Below are 17,901 nucleotides of genomic sequence, written 5' to 3'. Positions count from 1 at the left end.
TTTTCGATTACATATCGTGAAAGCTTGATACTTTCCCTACAAAATCGTTTTTTTTTAATATTCCTACGACTTTTGATTACTGAGTTATCGCGGATTAAATAAAAGAATTATTTTGACTTTAATTGCTCATAACTCCATTAAAAATTGTCGTATCGTATAATTTAAAAAAGAGATTTTTAAAGCTGAAACTTTACTCTATCAAGATATATTTATATTTTTGGTAAGAAAGTAATTGCGATTTTTACTGATAGATGTCTTTTAAAAATACGCGATGACTTTTTACTACACCTAATAAGAAAAAGAATAATTATAGAATATGTTAATTTAACGATGAGAAAAGATAATTATTTTCGACAATGTCCATGAAACATCTTTAACTTTACAATATAAGTGCTGTTTTGAAATAATGATCATTTCTGATTCTGAATTATATGTGTTCGTTTTAATTAAATACAACTCATTAAGAGATGTTACTCGACACCGACGAGATACTATTATAACGTCCACACACGCATCATTTGAAACTTATTACTACAACATTATTTACTCTTTTAATAAAATACTCTAAACAAGATGGTAAAAGAACTTTTACCTTTTCTCTATAATCGCTAGTTTTATCCCATACTTTTTACATTATTTACATATGTATGTACACAAACTTGTATACTAACTGTCTACTTCATCGCCACGTTTAAATGCAACAAAATGCAGCGCCATATTCAATCATATACTGTCATATAAGAGGTCTGTTCTTTTTTCACTCTAAAGTTCTGAATAGGTCTGTTTTTTATTATTGCACTTTCTGAACTGATACACTGCAGTGCATTAATTCGCTGGGTTATAGGCCGGTATTCATAGTCAGATCTTATATTTAAGATCATCTTAAGTTTAGTTTTGAGATGCCATGAATTAATCAGAGAGCCGCATTAGCGTCTTAAGACGTTACTTAAGACAGTCTTGAAATAAGGACCGATTATAAATACCGCCCATAGCAGGTCATAGTAATGGCCCGACTCATCGACGTTTAATTTTTACTCAAATACTATCAACTTTACAGAAAAGCAAGAGACAAAAATTATTTATTTTCTTCTTATAAAACTCGAAGAATTTTTTCAAAATTTTTCATCAACTTTAGTATTGCATTTTCTTATTTTCGTTATAAGTTGGACCGCTATTTATGGCCCAGCGAATTAATGCGCTGTATATACAAGGTTTATTCTTTTTAGCTGAACTTTTGCACTAGTTCATCTTTCTTCCTCTTCTTTTCTCTTTTCTCTCCAGAAAGAAAGAAGAGGAAGAATTGGTTGTGAACAAAAGTTCAGCCACCGATAAGATATTATGGCTGCGGTCGATTTACACGCTTTCAGCGCTTTTTCAGTACTTACTTCTGTTCTTATTTTACGTCTAATAAACGAAAAAGGTGGACCATACCACCGACGAGATACTATTAAAGACCGATATCATTACGGGAGTTCGCGTCCTTGTGAATATTGAAGTAATTAAGAGTTAAAAACTGATAATATTGTACTAATTTTATGATTTATTAATTTAGTAGACGTATTTATGCATTTAGAACTCAATAATACTCGGTTTATCTTTAAAATTGTGATTTCAGTGTTATCGTCAAAGTTTTATTATCAACAAAGATGATAACTGCAGAGAAAAAATTGTAATTTTTTTGCAATATATAAGATATTATAGCTTTACAAGTACGTGCATATTTATTTATGGATTATTTACGTAATAAAAAAATCATAAATTTAATAATGTATGAGTCAAATATTTATGTTAATAATAGCAAATTTATATTAATTGTCGATAATGTCAGCGTTCTGCAATTACCTCCGGGCCCTTGGGGCTCTTTTTATACCGTCGAAAATTTTTCAGGGTCGACGATCTTGAATAATATCTCGTCGGTGACCGCACCCAAAGACAGAATAATGATTACAAGCGCTTAAAGCGCGTGAGCATTCGAATCGACCGCAGCCTATTAAATATCAACATCCTTACGGGGGTTTGCGTCCTTGTGAATATTGACGTTGGAAAAATCTGAATTTCTGAACGTCGATGCTGAAACTAACATAACGTCACAAAATCGCGCGTCTTTGGCGCGCATCAACTTACACTCATGAAAATGCATCTTTATGCGTGCAAGGGAATCAAGGGAATTGAACGGAACGCACCTGTACGCTCATGTGTTGCACTATTGCGCATGTGTAAAAGAATCCGGTGTAACATGGCGGTTAATGGTGATGCCGTACACATCGGTGTTTGATGCGATGCGTTGAATTGCTTTTGATGTGTCGATAATAACCGTGACTGGCCAGCAAAGTGATCATCAGCAATCATATATACAAGCGAATCGTACAATCCGTGCTCAACGTGAACATTTAACGTAAGTACTACGCGATCCGCAAAGATTCAAGAGGAGGACCGTAAACTGTGCGTGTAGTAACTGTGATAAGTAAGATGTCCAAGCCGGATGAGAACGCGGATACCGGTGACACCGGGGACAACTCGAACGGGTCCTCGGCAGAAACCACATCGTCCAGGGGCGGTGATTTTGAGACGAAGCTCGAGACAGATCGTAGCAAGCGATTCGATTACTTGCTAAAACAGACTGAGATTTTCTCACACTTTATGACGAACAATCAAAAGGATAAGGCTGGTAGCCCTTTGAAAGTTAAAGCTGGTAGGCCCAGGAAACAGCCGGAGATCCCTAAATTAGACTCAGGCGATCACAGACATCGTAAAACCGAGCAAGAGGAGGACGAGGAGTTGCTGGCAGAGAGTAATGCTAACGTGGCGCCTACCACGCGCTTTGAATCATCCCCTCATTACATAAAATCCGGTGAGTTGCGTGACTATCAGATACGCGGCTTAAATTGGATGATATCGCTCTACGAGCATGGTATAAATGGTATTTTGGCTGACGAGATGGGTCTTGGTAAGACACTACAGACTATCTCCCTGCTGGGATACATGAAGCACTTTCGTAACATCCCTGGACCTCATATTGTTATTGTACCGAAATCAACGTTGGCCAATTGGATGAATGAATTTAAGAAGTGGTGCCCTACTCTCAGAGCCGTTTGCTTGATTGGAGATGCAGAGACTAGGAATACTTTTATAAGAGACGTGATGATGCCTGGAGAATGGGATGTGTGTGTAACGTCTTATGAGATGGTGATTAAGGAGAAATCTGTATTTAAAAAGTTCAACTGGCGCTACATGGTGATAGATGAGGCTCACAGGATAAAAAATGAGAAGTCTAAATTATCAGAGATCCTCAGAGAATTTAAGACCACCAATCGACTTCTTTTGACAGGCACACCACTTCAAAATAATCTCCACGAGCTGTGGTCTCTGCTGAATTTCCTTCTACCAGATGTATTCAATAGCTCTGATGACTTTGATTCATGGTTTAACACAAATAGCTTTTTAGGTGACAATTCTTTAGTCGAGAGGTTACATGCAGTTCTGAGACCATTCCTTCTGAGAAGATTGAAGTCCGAGGTAGAAAAGGGACTTAAGCCGAAGAAAGAGATTAAGGTATACATCGGCTTGAGTAAAATGCAAAGAGAATGGTATACCAAAGTATTGATGAAGGACATAGATATAGTAAACGGTGCAGGAAAGATCGAGAAGATGAGACTGCAAAACATTCTCATGCAGTTACGGAAGTGCTGTAATCATCCATACTTGTTTGACGGTGCTGAACCTGGACCGCCATACACTACTGACGAGCATCTCGTCTACAACTGTGGTAAAATGGTGATACTCGATAAATTATTGCCGAAATTGCAACAGCAAGAATCTCGAGTTTTGATTTTCAGTCAGATGACAAGGATGCTGGATATTCTAGAAGACTATTGCCATTGGAGGTGCTTCCAATACTGTCGACTTGATGGCAACACGGCTCACGAAGATCGACAGCGGCAGATAAATGAGTATAACGCGCCCGATAGCGAAAAGTTTATTTTCATGCTGTCGACTCGTGCTGGTGGACTGGGTATTAACTTGGCTACCGCCGACGTGGTCATCATTTACGATTCCGATTGGAATCCACAGATGGACTTGCAGGCGATGGATCGTGCACATCGTATAGGTCAGCAGAAGCAAGTCCGAGTTTTTAGGTTTATCACGGAGAACACGGTAGAGGAGAAGATCGTCGAGCGGGCCGAAGTGAAGTTGCGTTTGGATAAGCTCGTTATACAGCAGGGACGATTAGTTGATGCCAAACAAACGGCATTGAACAAGGATGAGATGTTAAATATGATCAGACATGGTGCGAACGAGGTATTTGCGTCCAAGGATAGCGCCATTACCGACGAGGATATTGACACGATATTGCAGAAAGGCGAGGCTAAAACGGAGGAGATGAAGCAGAAACTTGAGAGCCTCGGAGAGTCTTCATTACGCAATTTTACCGTTGATGCACCGACAGACTCTGTATATCAATTCGAGGGAGAAGATTATCGCGAAAAACAGAAGATTCTTGGAATAGGCAACTGGATTGAACCGCCCAAACGTGAACGTAAAGCCAATTATGCCGTCGACGCTTATTTCAGAGAAGCGTTGAGAGTGTCGGAGCCGAAGGCGCCGAAAGCACCAAGACCGCCGAAACAACCGATAGTGCAAGACTTTCAATTCTTCCCGCCACGACTTTTCGAACTATTGGATCAAGAGATTTATTATTTCAGACAAACAGTTGGCTACAAGGTTCCGAAGAATCCTGAACTTGGATCGGACGCCGCCCGAATTCAGAAGGAGGAACAGCGCAAAATTGACGACGCTCAACCACTCACCGACGAAGAAATTACCGAGAAGGAGAAGTTACTGCTTCAGGGTTTCACCAACTGGACCAAGCGGGACTTCAATCAATTTATCAAGGCGAATGAAAAGTATGGTCGCGATGATATTGAGAATATTGCGAAGGAGGTTGAAGGAAAAACGCCGGAGGAAGTTATGGAGTATTCGGCCGTTTTCTGGGAACGTTGTCATGAGCTGCAGGATATAGATCGCGTGATGGCGCAGATCGAGCGCGGTGAGGCCAAGATACAGAGACGAGCTGGCATCAAGAAAGCACTGGACGCGAAAATGGCTAGATACCGCGCGCCTTTCCACCAGCTCAGGATAGCCTATGGCACCAACAAGGGCAAAAATTATACCGAGGAGGAGGATCGATTTCTCGTTTGCATGCTACACAAACTCGGATTTGACAAGGAGAATGTGTACGAGGAGCTTCGTGCCACGGTAAGATCTGCCCCGCAGTTCCGCTTTGACTGGTTCGTCAAATCGCGTACCGCGTTGGAGTTGCAACGTCGCTGCAATACTCTGATAACCTTGATAGAACGCGAGAATCAGGAACTCGAGGAACGCGAGAGGCAAGAGAGGAGGAAGAAGGGCAGCAATATAGGAACAAAACCAACGTCGAAGCGAAAGGAGAATCTGCCGGCGCCCCAGGACAAGCCTAGGAAAAAGAAGAAATAAACGACTGAGTATATATGCGGCGAGCCTCACTCTGGACTCTTTAGAACACTTACCACGATTTTTGTGCGTTAAATATGACTGAAATACGGACCACGGGTATTCACATAGGGCGCTTTTTTCTATATTTAAAAATTACATCCATTTTTTTATTCATTTTCACCACAGACATACTCCATGTGTGACTCCAGACTTACTATTTTATATTCCATTGTAAACGAAATGTATTCTTAGGTAATGACTGCCAAGTTCATCAGGCCTCATCAAATTGTAGCGACACAAAATACTTTTTATCATTTTATCAATAATTGGTCTCTGAAAATCACGTTACAAAACTAGATAAATTTTGTTGATGCGATGGAATTGTCGATAATTACGCCGCAATACTTCCCGATGGACTTAGGCAGAATTTGACATTGCAAGTGGTTTTCATGTGCTCACGGATGTCTGACTAAGAGATCAAAGATAGAGCGACAGAGAGAGAGAGAGAGAGAGAGAGAGAGAGAAGCGTAAGAAAAATATACTATTTATTTCTCTGAATCTATCAAAATTGTAAATTATTATTGAAAATTCTTTTTCTTTGTTACTCCAATAATCTTTAAAATTTATCATCATTCTGTATTTATATGTCGGTTGAATTAAGATATTCATACAATTTGTATTAATTAAAATCCTGTACTAGCTTACCTCATTAATATATTACACACAGGATGATTCAATTTTAATTTTTTAACAGGCAAATATTTCAAAAATATGCAATTTGACTAAAAAACATTTCAGAGGAAAATGTATGTACATATATGTATATCTACATTTTATATATATATATATATATATATATATATATAATATTATACTTCGATACTTATGAGATTTATTAATCGTTGCAATTTGATTACTTTCCACAGTTGCCCGAAAGGAAATACAATATTTATATATTTAAGTTTTATACGTCATATACTGGTCAATACTTATCGAATTGTACAGTATAGAGAGGGACGTCTCCCTCTATATCATACGACTTTCATTTTAAATGTTTTTTGGTAAAATTACATATTTTTAAAATATTTGTTAAGATTAAAATGAATCATTGTTGTAAAATTCTTTTTTTATGATACGATCTTTAAAAATGGTGGTATAACGTATAGTGATATATGAGTTGATCGATTTTAGCCAAACATTACTCCATAATATTCTTCATCGTATTTTTAATTTCAAATGCAATCGTGGATTAATTTCAATGAGAAAAATTGATGTTCCATCATTCGGAAATTGCAGCTTTTCAATACACGTCGGATCCCATAGCGTTTCTAATAAAAACACTTAGATAGTTTTATATTTAAGTTTACATATACAGTACACATCAAATAAGAATTTGCAAAAAAAATACATTTAGAACATTGATAATAAATAAATCTTACTTACGGATGAAGGATATTTTATTTCTGTCGTGTGTGTGTGTGTGTGTGTGTGTGTGTGTGTGTGTGTGTGTGTGTGTGTGTGTGTGTGTGTGTACATATAGATGTGTATATGTGTACATATATATACATATATGTATATATATATATATATTATACTTCGATACTTATGAGATTTATTGATCGTCGCAATTTGATTACTTTCCATAATTTCTTGAAAGAAAATATAATGTTTTTATGTTCAAAACATTTAACAGATTGAAGGTCTCCTCCTATACAAAATAAATAATAAATAAAGGGCAAAGTAAGAGTCAAACACATTTCTTTAAAAAGGTCATACAATTAAAAGAATAAATTACAAATAAAGAAAAATAAAATTGAAAAAATATATAATAAAATAAAATAAAAACTCAGTTTAAATACAAATAAATTACAGGTTTCGGCCTGAGTCCTCTCCCTTACCGGATTGAGTCCTCTTCAGGCATTAACTTATCGAAAAAAATCGCAGTACAAAATTAATTATCGGAAATGTTCGCATATTCACTGTTGGGATGATGAGTTTTGATGTAGAACTCGATATTCACATACGATTGAACAGTCAAATGTGTTTCATATCTCTAGGAAAAGTTCTAATTGATAAAAAAGATAAAAAGATTTCTTACGAAAAAATAAACGCAATTAAATTAACATACCGGAATTCTAATAATTAAAACGCACTAAAAATCATATGTAAATTATTCGAATAAGTGTGTCTATATAAGTATGAAAAATCAGAAGATATAAAGTTAAGTGGAACGCAGATGTGTAAGACGGATATTGTGTATCGATTATTATGTACGCTCGCTGATACGGATCATCACGGACTGAGAGAAGAAACAGACTGTCAGTATCAAAAAGTCAAACCTTATTTACAATGGGTATATGAAGATGCCTCATGAAGACCTTCAGTGTCAATTTGTACATTTAAACTATTTTTCTGCTTCTTAATATTGAGCATCTCAGAAATTAAGCGCCTATAGTAAGGCTGTTCATCTAAAATTTTAACATTATCCCATTACAAATCATAATTATACTGTAGTCTGTGCTCCGTTATGACAAAACGGACAGAAGTGTTATGTCTAATATGATTACGATGTTCTATAATTCTGGTTTTCAATTGTCTGCCTGTCTGTCCAACGTACAACGCATCACAATTTATTACACGATATCTTATAAACTACATTGCTCTTAGATGTATGGGGACAAATATCCTTTTGTACTTTAATATATTTACACAATTTATTAGGACTATGAAAAGATATCTTGATGTCGTTTCTATTGAATCATTTAAATTTTTCTGTGTGAAGAGGAATAAATGGCACCGTATAAGCCAAGATGCAGATTCATTCGCACAGACATTATCAACCAAATCTTTATGTGCTATGTGTCTATTTTTAAGTAAATTTTTTATACGTTGATTAACTGTGTTAAAAATAAAGGTTAATGGGGGGTCATTATCTAGTAAAACGTTAATAATAAATATCAAATTTTTTGTATAAAACATAAAGTTAGAAAGTAAAAAAGCGAAAAAATTATACCTTTCTTTTGTGCAATAGGATGATTTGAGTTGAAATTTAAAAAACTCTCTGAAAAGGTAGGTTTAATAAATTTTTGGTGAGGTTTAATTATTTATTATAATTCCGGTATGTTAGTTTAGTTGTGTTTATTTTTTCTTAAGAAGCCTTTTTATCTTTTTTATCAACTAGAACTTTTCCAAGAGAGATGAAACACATTTGACTGTTCAATCGTATGTGAATAATGTCGAGTTCTACATCAAGATTCACTCGAGCTGTTATTATAAGGAGTATGCGGGCATTTTTGATAACTAATTTTGTACAGCAATTTTTGTGATAAGTTAATGTCTGAAGAGGGCTCAATCCGGTAGCCAAAACCTGTAATTTATTTGTATTTAAACTGAGTTTTTATTTTATTTTATTATTTATTTTTTCAATTTTACTTTTCTCTATTTGTAATTTATTCTTTTAACTGTGTGACTTTTTTAAAGAAATGTGTTTGACTTTTACTTTGCCCTTTATTGATTTATTTTTTATGTTCAAGTTTTATACGTCAAATATTGGCCAATACTTGTCGAAATTATATTATACTTTTTATATATGAAAACTTAGCAATTATAAGCGTAATGCTCTAATGTTTAATCGCAAATATTAAAAAGTACTGTGAAGAATGTGCATTGAAAAATAGGAACATTTATGATGCTCGAATTTATTGATAAATGAAAAAAATATGAACGCCACATGGTCACTTAGATTTTTTAAATGAAGGTACTGATATTAGACAAATATTTATATTGTTTTTGTTAACTAACAAATTACGCGAAATAATGAATCCAATATATGAAAATTAACTGAATGTAAAATTTCTTTGCACACAACGTAAAAGATCGAAAGATACGATGTATATCGTGTGACTGTACAACTTAAAAAGAAAACGTTCTGACATTGACTTTTTTTGAACCGTACTGAAAGTCTCAAAATTCTATACTGCAGAATATAACGTCCTAATTGCATATTTTTATACAATCGTCGCAAACGCTCTTTTTTTCGATCCAGAAAGTCGTAAAAATATAAATATTCTCAAAAATTACATATAATCTTTATATATAATCGCTGGCAATCAATTGTCAAAGAGAAAGAATTTATGTTGTATCAACATTTTTAATTGCGATCTAGACATGTGACGTAATTAGAGTATGTTAAAAGGCAAGTATAATATATTATAATTACAATCATTACATCTTTCACACAACTTAAAAAATTCACATCTATAACGAGTTAAAAATTAATAGTCAGTGCTTATATGCAACGTAGAAGGACTCGTGGAAAATTTACTTAAAACTAAAGTAATTCATTTTATCATATCTATTTTTTTTTTCACTGTATTCCTTTAGCAATTTTTTTCCTTTTAGCAATCATTCTCAAAATCTATTGATAGTATCGGTATAATTCAGATTTAATCAGCGATGAAATACGTTTAGTTTTCAGCAAATATGTATCCACGATGAATACAATTCAATAATAGCATATTCATATATATTTATAATTATCTATGGCAAGAATCCGCTCATTTTAAGACATGTATTGTATTACATTCATATATTTACGAAGTTCAACTATCATTGAAAAAAATCAATTACGCAGAATTAAAGATAAAAGAAGAATTAGAAATTGTCGAACTGATAATTCATGAAGCAAATAATTTTACAAATTACTTTTACAAGTTATGTTTCCCTACAATGTTAAGCAAATATAATATAAATCGCTTCCTTGAATCCTAAAGCAAAAAGATGTTTGTTATATTAAAGCTAAAAAAATCCAATATAAAACAAATAAATATTTGATTTAAATTTAAACTGTGTTTCGCAGTTACAACGTTCGGAAGCAATTACAATTCCCGTATATCTATGCGAACATCATCAAGATAACGAATTCTGAAATAAGTCTAGAGTTTTTATATCATTCTATACATGATTTCCTAACGCTTCAATGATTATATTTGGGCTACATTTCAAAGTCTGCGACAGCGACAATAATAGGATAATAATACTGGCAAATTGTATGGCGGCTTTCAAGCAGACTTTTTATCCCTAGAGAGTGAATATTTTCTAGCGAATATTTTCGTGTTCATCTAAGTACGTATACTACAATATATTATTTAAAATCTACAATATTTCGTAATTGCAATATATCAATGCTTTCATTTGACAGATACGTGGTGCTATAGATGCACCTATCAAATAATTTTTACAATTTATATTCTTCCCCGATTTTGATTATTCGATAAACGATAATTACACGTACATTTTCGCGCGTTTGCGGCAATCGGTCCTTACGTCACTAGGATAATATTGACTCTTACTAAATTGTCGAACAATTATTTCTGGACACTTGAATAAACGTGCGGATAAAAATTCTTGCTTTATCGTCTAATATATATAGTACATTTTTCTATAGTGCAGTTGAAAAAGGATTCAGTTTACTACATGACAATGTTGCTATTTGATTAAATACATTTCAGGTATATTTTCATAAATCACCTCTCGTTCGCGCTCATCACTCTACTTTTAATGTAGATGTAAGAAAAAAAACAACGTTTTTCACATGATTTATATAACATAAATAAAGTAATCGCAACATTAAAAGTATACAATGAAATATTAAAAGTTCTTTGTACATTTACAAAGTAATAATGCAATTAAATAATTCTATTTAGCGCTATTTATATACAGCGTTCCATCAGAAACAGAGCAATTAAATACATATTAAAATATATAATATATAGATTTGAAAAAATTCGAAAAATAAGTAAAACATGATTGGACAGGACTACTTTTAACATTTAATACATGTTACACAAGTAAATACAAGTTACACAAAATCACTATGTACAACTTGTTGACAGTTATAAGAAAAAATAAATCTTTGATCAAGATGTTCAGATGTTCTGTTTCTGAAGAATCATTCTATATGAAAAAAGTACTCTTATATCTATATAAAATAAATAAACTTGAAAAATATAACAGAACTATTATCAGAATAAAATAAGAGGAATGAATATTAAGTCAAATGCCGAGTTTACAATAGCCAGCTTATTTAAATAATAAAACATATTTATGTATTTTTTTACATAACAATTCACAAATAATCATCTAAATCAAATATATGTATCTCTTTTATAATCGTATCTTAACTATGTAAAATTGATAACGAATCGGACAAGTTCTTTGTAAAATCTTATATCCAAGATGCTAGAAATCGGTTCAAGATCTCGGATGGAGAAAGAATTGATCAATCGCATTATGTGACCGAACAAATGTGATTTGTTAATTCTTTCTCGTGCTGATTTCCAGCATTGTGGAGTTGACAAGGCTTAAAAGAATATTTGACTGTGGAAGCCGTGAAACGTCTTAACGTTAAATAATTAATTGTAATCAATTTATTATACACAAAATAAGTTCTTCCTCATAAGTCTTTAGTAAGTATATCTTTCTAATAGGGATCTCACTAACGTATTTGTGTAACTTCATATATTTAAACTATAAATACGAATATTTACTTAAAACGGCCATTGCACGCTCGATAAAGATATAATCTGCATTATGAAATAAAATATTAAAGATATCCATTTAAAGATTATCTTTGTGAATAAATTCAAACGAGTAAAAAATTGACTACTGCTATGTAATGGTGATAAATTAATGTTACACGAAAGAGATTCTGAGAGTTGTGCAGGATGCATATGAAAATGAAACGTCAACAGAAATGCAAACGCTTTTAAATTCAATATTTTGTCTATACTTTTATATACGGATAAGATGGAAATGATCTAAGTTAAAGATTTAATCGAAAATCTCTTAGATGCCTCCAAGGGGGTGGATCAGGGGGTGGAGGCAAGGGGACTGGTTACGGGCGGCAATGGCCTCTCTTCCTACCACCTTCGTTACCATCCTCATCCTCGCCACCCCTTCGTACTTCCGTATAACGTTCACCCTTTACACTTACGATCTTATTGTCAAGATACCGTACCAACTTCTTAGGCTCTGTTTTCGGCGCGACTGGACGGTGTTCGCGACAATCGTCGTCCCTATCAACATAACTGTATCGTGCGATGATACGAGACTTCAACTCCTCATCATTCACTCTTGCCTTGTTACGACCGTTGGGCTGAAACAAATGAACGCCATTTAAATCATACCGCTCTTAAACAATCAAGCAACGTCGCTATGAAATCTTACCGTTAGAAATGTGAGATTGCTCACGATGCTTTGACCCGCTTCCTGACGATGTAATGCGAGTTGCGCGGCTTTCGCTATATCGCCTCCAGCCACTGCTAAACAATGCCTCGCTTCAGCAGGACTCGCCGCTGGAAACATTTCTTGCAGTAGAGCCACCTGATGCCAAGAAGATTCCTGAAAAAGGTTACAATAGAGGCTCGAAAACACATCTCGTACGTACATATCTACGTCCGGTATTTCTCTTACTTCTGAAAAGTATTCTCCACTGGAATCGCTTCCAGCGTCACTCGTTTCCGAGAGATGATGGACTCGCATTCTTTGTGTGCCGGCCGGTAATAGAGCAGCCAGACTGATGTGATTCAGCGGATCACTGTTGGACTGGCAATTCTCATTCTCCTTACTCTCCTGCTTCAACTTACTCTCTACATCGAGCAACCATTTCGACACAGCCTCTTTCTCGATAGTAGAAAACTCAGGAAGGCAGGCAGATACCATTTCGCATAGTCCGTCCACATCTAAATTCTCTTCCAATGCACTTTCTTCTACCATACTCACTACATAACTGAGCACAATGTCGTCTATTAAACTAAAACAAGAGGATTTCTATTGATCTATTGATGTCTCCATCATAGTTAAAAATTTATTAAAGAAGAATAAAAATCATGTAGACATTTACAAAACACAGTGGTAATCTGGTTTAATAAAAACAATAATTATTATTACATAGAATGTCATACAAATGATAATTCACACTGATTATAACATCAGTAGTTGTTATTAGTAGTTTACATCAATTAGCAAAACGATACAGACATATAGAACCGATTTTAAGAGGATATGTAAATGTTTGAAACGTTGTTACATTTGTATTACCAACTTGAAATGAGTCAACTAATGCCACCAATTTATAACAAAGAATTATTCAATGTAGATGTAGTTTATGATAAGATAAATTGAAACCACTTCTTATAAACAAAAATATATTTTAAGAAATTATTACAAATGTAATTATGGCTGCTTTCCTTTCACGGAACACAGTGATTCATTGAATGTTAAAGGCTAGAGCTGCGTTCTGTTTCACGTATGATACATCATTTATTCTTGTTAAATAAATCTTTGTAAATAATCTTGGTAAATAACAAGAATAAATGATGCATTATGCATATCATGCATGAAATGCATGAGGAACAGTCTTGAATGATATTTGTATCAACTATCTGCTAAAAAGAAAACAGCCTACGATTATTAAACCAGATTAATAAAAATAGTTATAGAGACGAAAAAAGAAGAGTCTGTACCTCAATTGAGCGGTGGGTACCTGCTTCCTAACAAAACTAAATAAGGCCTTCTTCACCAGTTCCTCCTTCTCATCCATCGTCCGACTCATCCTGCAATCGTCAAATCCGTTAACACGTATTCTTCGGTAAGGCTAAAAATATTCGACGAAATATCAATGATGTTCGAATCCGTATGAAACGAAAGCAAACCCGACGGCACACTCCCGCGGCTTCTCGACCTCCGCGAGCGAGGCCGTTCTCAAAGGCTCGATCGCGGTCTCTCGCGGAGTCGCGGTTGATCGCGGTCCGACTCTGACTGGCGATGCGACGAAAAATGTTCCTCGCGCGTACGTGCGACAACGTTCATTGATCCTTTAATATAGGTTAAGGGAGACGAGAGGGCAGCAGGTCTCTAATTCGTCAGCGGTCAGCCCTCAAGCGCCCTTACGCGCGAGATGCTCCGACGACGGTCTCTCGAGAAGCGAGACAAAAGCAATTGATTGTGATTGATCACGCGAAATTATTTGCATCGCATATATAATAAGATGGAGTGAATGAGTCGGTAGGTAAATAGATAAAACGGATAGATGAACGGAAAGGATATTAGGGAAAGCGATAATCGCGATTGCTTGGCGATGACAGAACGGTGGATCACTGATGGCACAAACCGCGCCGGTCGTCGCTCGTTCGCAAGACGAACAACTTGGCAGAAAACGCGCCGATACGAACCTGATCCTGAAACCAGGCTACCTCAACCGGGACACTCGAGTTTACCTGCAACGCCGAACAACGAAGATAAATTTCGTATACAAACAACGCTAGTCGATTTGACAGTTTGACGAGGGGAGGGGTGGACGCGTAGAGTGGCGTAGAGATCCTCAAGGTAGAGATCAGACAACGCTGACTACTCCGTGATTGGCTCTGCCATGTTGTTATGAAAGCGGAGATTGAGAGAGAGAGAGAGAAAAGAGAGAGAACGTTGGTCTACGCATATGCAGTAAGTTTGTAGAGTTAGAATATTCATTTTTGTAGCTGAGAAAATCTTCCACAACTTACGCAGATTGTGTTTATGTTGTATATATATGTATGTACATATTTAAAGGTACCTTAAAGTACATATTACGCTTTCTCTCCAATCAGAGTTGTAAGTTTTTGAAAATCCCTGACTGTGATTGGCTAATTTTTATGACTCCTGTACACAGAACAGGAACGGCATAGCTTGCTGCGCGGCGGAAGTTGTCCGCATTAATCAATAATTCTATGTTTTTAAATCGGCCTCACCTTGCAAAACTTCGAAAAATAATGTAATACTACTTCTGCCGTGCGGCAAAAGTTGGATTGAGTTCAACTTTTATCTCGAGGTGGAAATTATATATCTATTACTTCCGAACAACGAAACATTACGATACATACACAGAACGCGAAAACGTTTGTCGTATGGCGGAAGTTGACGCGATAGTCAATCAACATCTCGCTTATTTGGAAGTAACAGATATATAATTTCCATTGTGCGACAAAAGTTGAACTTAATCCAACTTTTGCCGCGCGGCGAAATTAGTATATCATTTCTAGAAGTTTTACAAAGTGGGTTCGACTTAAGCTAGTCACACATTTTCCGTAACAGTAACAGAGGTTTTCCCATAATAAAAAGAACAGAGAATAAAAATGTTAACTTATCAAAAACTATGTATTCTACAATATATGATTTCTGATAGATTGAAATTCTTATTCTCTGTTCCTTTTATTGTGCGAAGCCTCTAAGGTTTTCGATCAATCGCGTTGCTCGATTGTTAAGCGGGGAGCATCAAAATCTTTTATTTCCTTCTTTTCCTTAAAATAAAAGACTCTGATTGGTTGATTTTCTAATATCTCATGTGTTATGCATTATGCAAGAGTCTGTGCTCCCCGCTTATGATTACGAACGACCTAATCGAGCAACGCGATTGGTCGAAAACCTACGTTACCGTTACTGTGAGGCTGCTTTTTCATGCTGACGCTTGACGCTCATTTTCAGCGTCAAAACAGGTCACTGCTTGGTATTCATCAATTTTAATCACGTGATTTATTTTGAAAATTAAAAATAAGCGTCAAGCGTCAAAATAGGTCACTTAAAAAGACACCTTAAGGACTTTAAGGTTTAAATACCTATTGTAGATCCGGGCTTACGAAAAGTAAAAGCGGTTCTTAACAATTTATTTCAATAGTATAACTTAATAAATTTAATAGTAGTGAATTTTTAATTTTAATATCTCGCTTCGCGGGAAAGAGCGAAGCTCTTTTTTCTATCAGATTCTTTCATTTCATGCAAAAACGCATTGAATAAACCTAATCATCTAAATTAAAGCGGAAGGGAATATTCTAAAAAATTACTAGTTGTCAATTTTAATGATTAATATCTTTTCAAGACAGAGCGACATTTTTTTTTGAAAAATCTTTATTTTTACGTGAAAAACATATTAATTAAGTGTACTTTTATTAAAATTTGTGATAACCGAAATATTCTTAACATTTTATCCTAAAAACTTATGTTCAAAGAAAAGCGTATGTCTATAGGAATTTTAATTTGGGAATTTGATCTTCCAGATTTTCTTTTCAATTAGCGTTTTATTTTTTTAAGTTGAATATCAAAGATGTCACATTTACAGTCTATCAACAAACAGAAAAAGCTTACATTTTAATTTACACTCGTATAAAGACTCGCATTTTTCTCGCGTAAAATCCTGCATCTCTTTATCAAGACACCCTGCGTACGTATAATAAAAATTTTAGTATATTCAAAACTGCATGTTGTAATAACCGTTTATTTGTGAGACGTATCATCATTCATTACAATTTACATCTATAATTCAGTCACGTACAATGCGAGTATCGTCAATGACAATTTATTCGGCATATATCCAATATATAAATAATTACAATTCGCAACGAATCGATACATAATACATTATCATTTTTATCAGACAAGATAAGTTATACAACACAAGTCTAGAGTTTAAAAATTCAGATTTTCACAACATAAAATCCGCTAACAAGACAATTAAATTCGTTATAAGCGGACACTATATTATTCTTTTAAAAATAAATGCGCAATCTATAGCAGATGCTTGTACACATCTTGTACATATTTGTATATATACGAAGTTAATACATAGATATTTAAATAAATATATACATTGCGAGAAAAAATACGCGTTCGACTAGCGGAAATATCTAATGTATTGTACCTTCTTTGAAATTCTCCAAACTCTACATAGTAAGATTTAATCTTCGATTAGAGATCTCATGATTACAACAGCGAAATTAAAGGTAAATTTTCTAAAGTATTCTTAATAGATTCCAAAAATAACAATCTGTTTTGTTTTGGTTCTTGGTTCTCATGTAATGACTCTGATTCAGTTTGTTGTTATAATTCCTTTTTTTCGCTTGAGTTTTGAAGAAACAAATTGCAGATATTCTTACACTAGTTTCCATTGAAATTTGTAGTATAATCCAATTATTACATAGATTATAAGATATCTCTATATCTTATTTTACTATGTCACTTTCTTTTCTCTCAAGGGCTGTTTCTCATTATGCTCGATTTCATTGTCTTCACCAACATCAGCGGAAGCATAATCAAGAGACTCTTTTTTACTATTATCTTTATTACAACTTAATTCTGGTTCTTCGATAATGTCTTGCTGTTGCTCTAGAAAATCTGTAGGTACAAACTCCATTTGGTCTTCATTATCGTTTAAATCTGGCGGAGCTGGCAGTTCACAAAAATGTAGTCTCTCGTCTCCGTCGTTAATTTCCTCGCCACCTGGATCGTCTTCCTCGTGTAAACTCATAAGTTTTTCAAAGTCTGAGGAAGCTGTGACTTCGTTATTCTCTGAGAATATCTCCGTCGGGCTAAGAGGTATATCTAAAGGCTCCAATTTTACAG

At 34.8% G+C, this 17,901-nt stretch overlaps 3 protein-coding genes across 4 annotated transcripts in view; 1 reads left to right on the top strand and 2 right to left on the bottom strand.

Annotated features, from left to right (window-relative positions):
• Nucleotides 1-2,239: 2,239 nt before the first annotated feature.
• LOC108755231 (chromatin-remodeling complex ATPase chain Iswi) lies at nt 2,240-6,022 on the top strand. Its single transcript, XM_018498134.1, has one exon. The coding sequence runs from the start codon at nt 2,470-2,472 to the stop codon at nt 5,491-5,493; it is 3,024 nt and encodes a 1,007-aa protein (XP_018353636.1). The 5' UTR covers nt 2,240-2,469; the 3' UTR covers nt 5,494-6,022.
• A 6,104-nt stretch (nt 6,023-12,126) lies between these two features.
• LOC108755216 (CUE domain-containing protein 2) lies at nt 12,127-14,853 on the bottom strand. 2 transcript variants are annotated; one of them, XM_018498104.1, is made up of 5 exons: nt 14,706-14,853; nt 13,998-14,087; nt 12,946-13,285; nt 12,700-12,873; nt 12,127-12,628 (listed from the first exon to the last, which is right to left on the bottom strand). In XM_018498104.1, the coding sequence occupies exons 2-5, from the start codon at nt 14,084-14,086 to the stop codon at nt 12,368-12,370; spliced, it is 864 nt and encodes a 287-aa protein (XP_018353606.1). In that variant the 5' UTR covers nt 14,087; nt 14,706-14,853; the 3' UTR covers nt 12,127-12,367. The 2 variants fall into 2 exon arrangements, with proteins under 2 accessions (XP_018353606.1, XP_018353607.1); XM_018498105.1 differs by having other exon boundaries at nt 14,751-14,853.
• A 2,181-nt stretch (nt 14,854-17,034) lies between these two features.
• Nucleotides 17,035-17,901, bottom strand: part of LOC108755217 (protein tramtrack, beta isoform-like) — a 3,830-nt gene continuing 2,963 nt past the window's right edge. The window contains exon 5 of the mRNA XM_018498106.1: nt 17,035-17,901. Within this exon, the coding sequence (XP_018353608.1) occupies nt 17,510-17,901 (392 nt within the window). The 3' untranslated portion in view covers nt 17,035-17,509.

The sequence above is a fragment of the Trachymyrmex septentrionalis genome, unplaced genomic scaffold, assembly GCF_001594115.1.
Source record: "Trachymyrmex septentrionalis isolate Tsep2-gDNA-1 unplaced genomic scaffold, Tsep1.0 scaffold86, whole genome shotgun sequence".
Taxonomy (NCBI): Eukaryota; Metazoa; Arthropoda; class Insecta; order Hymenoptera; family Formicidae; genus Trachymyrmex; species Trachymyrmex septentrionalis.
This window is presented reverse-complemented; position numbering and strand designations above follow the sequence as displayed.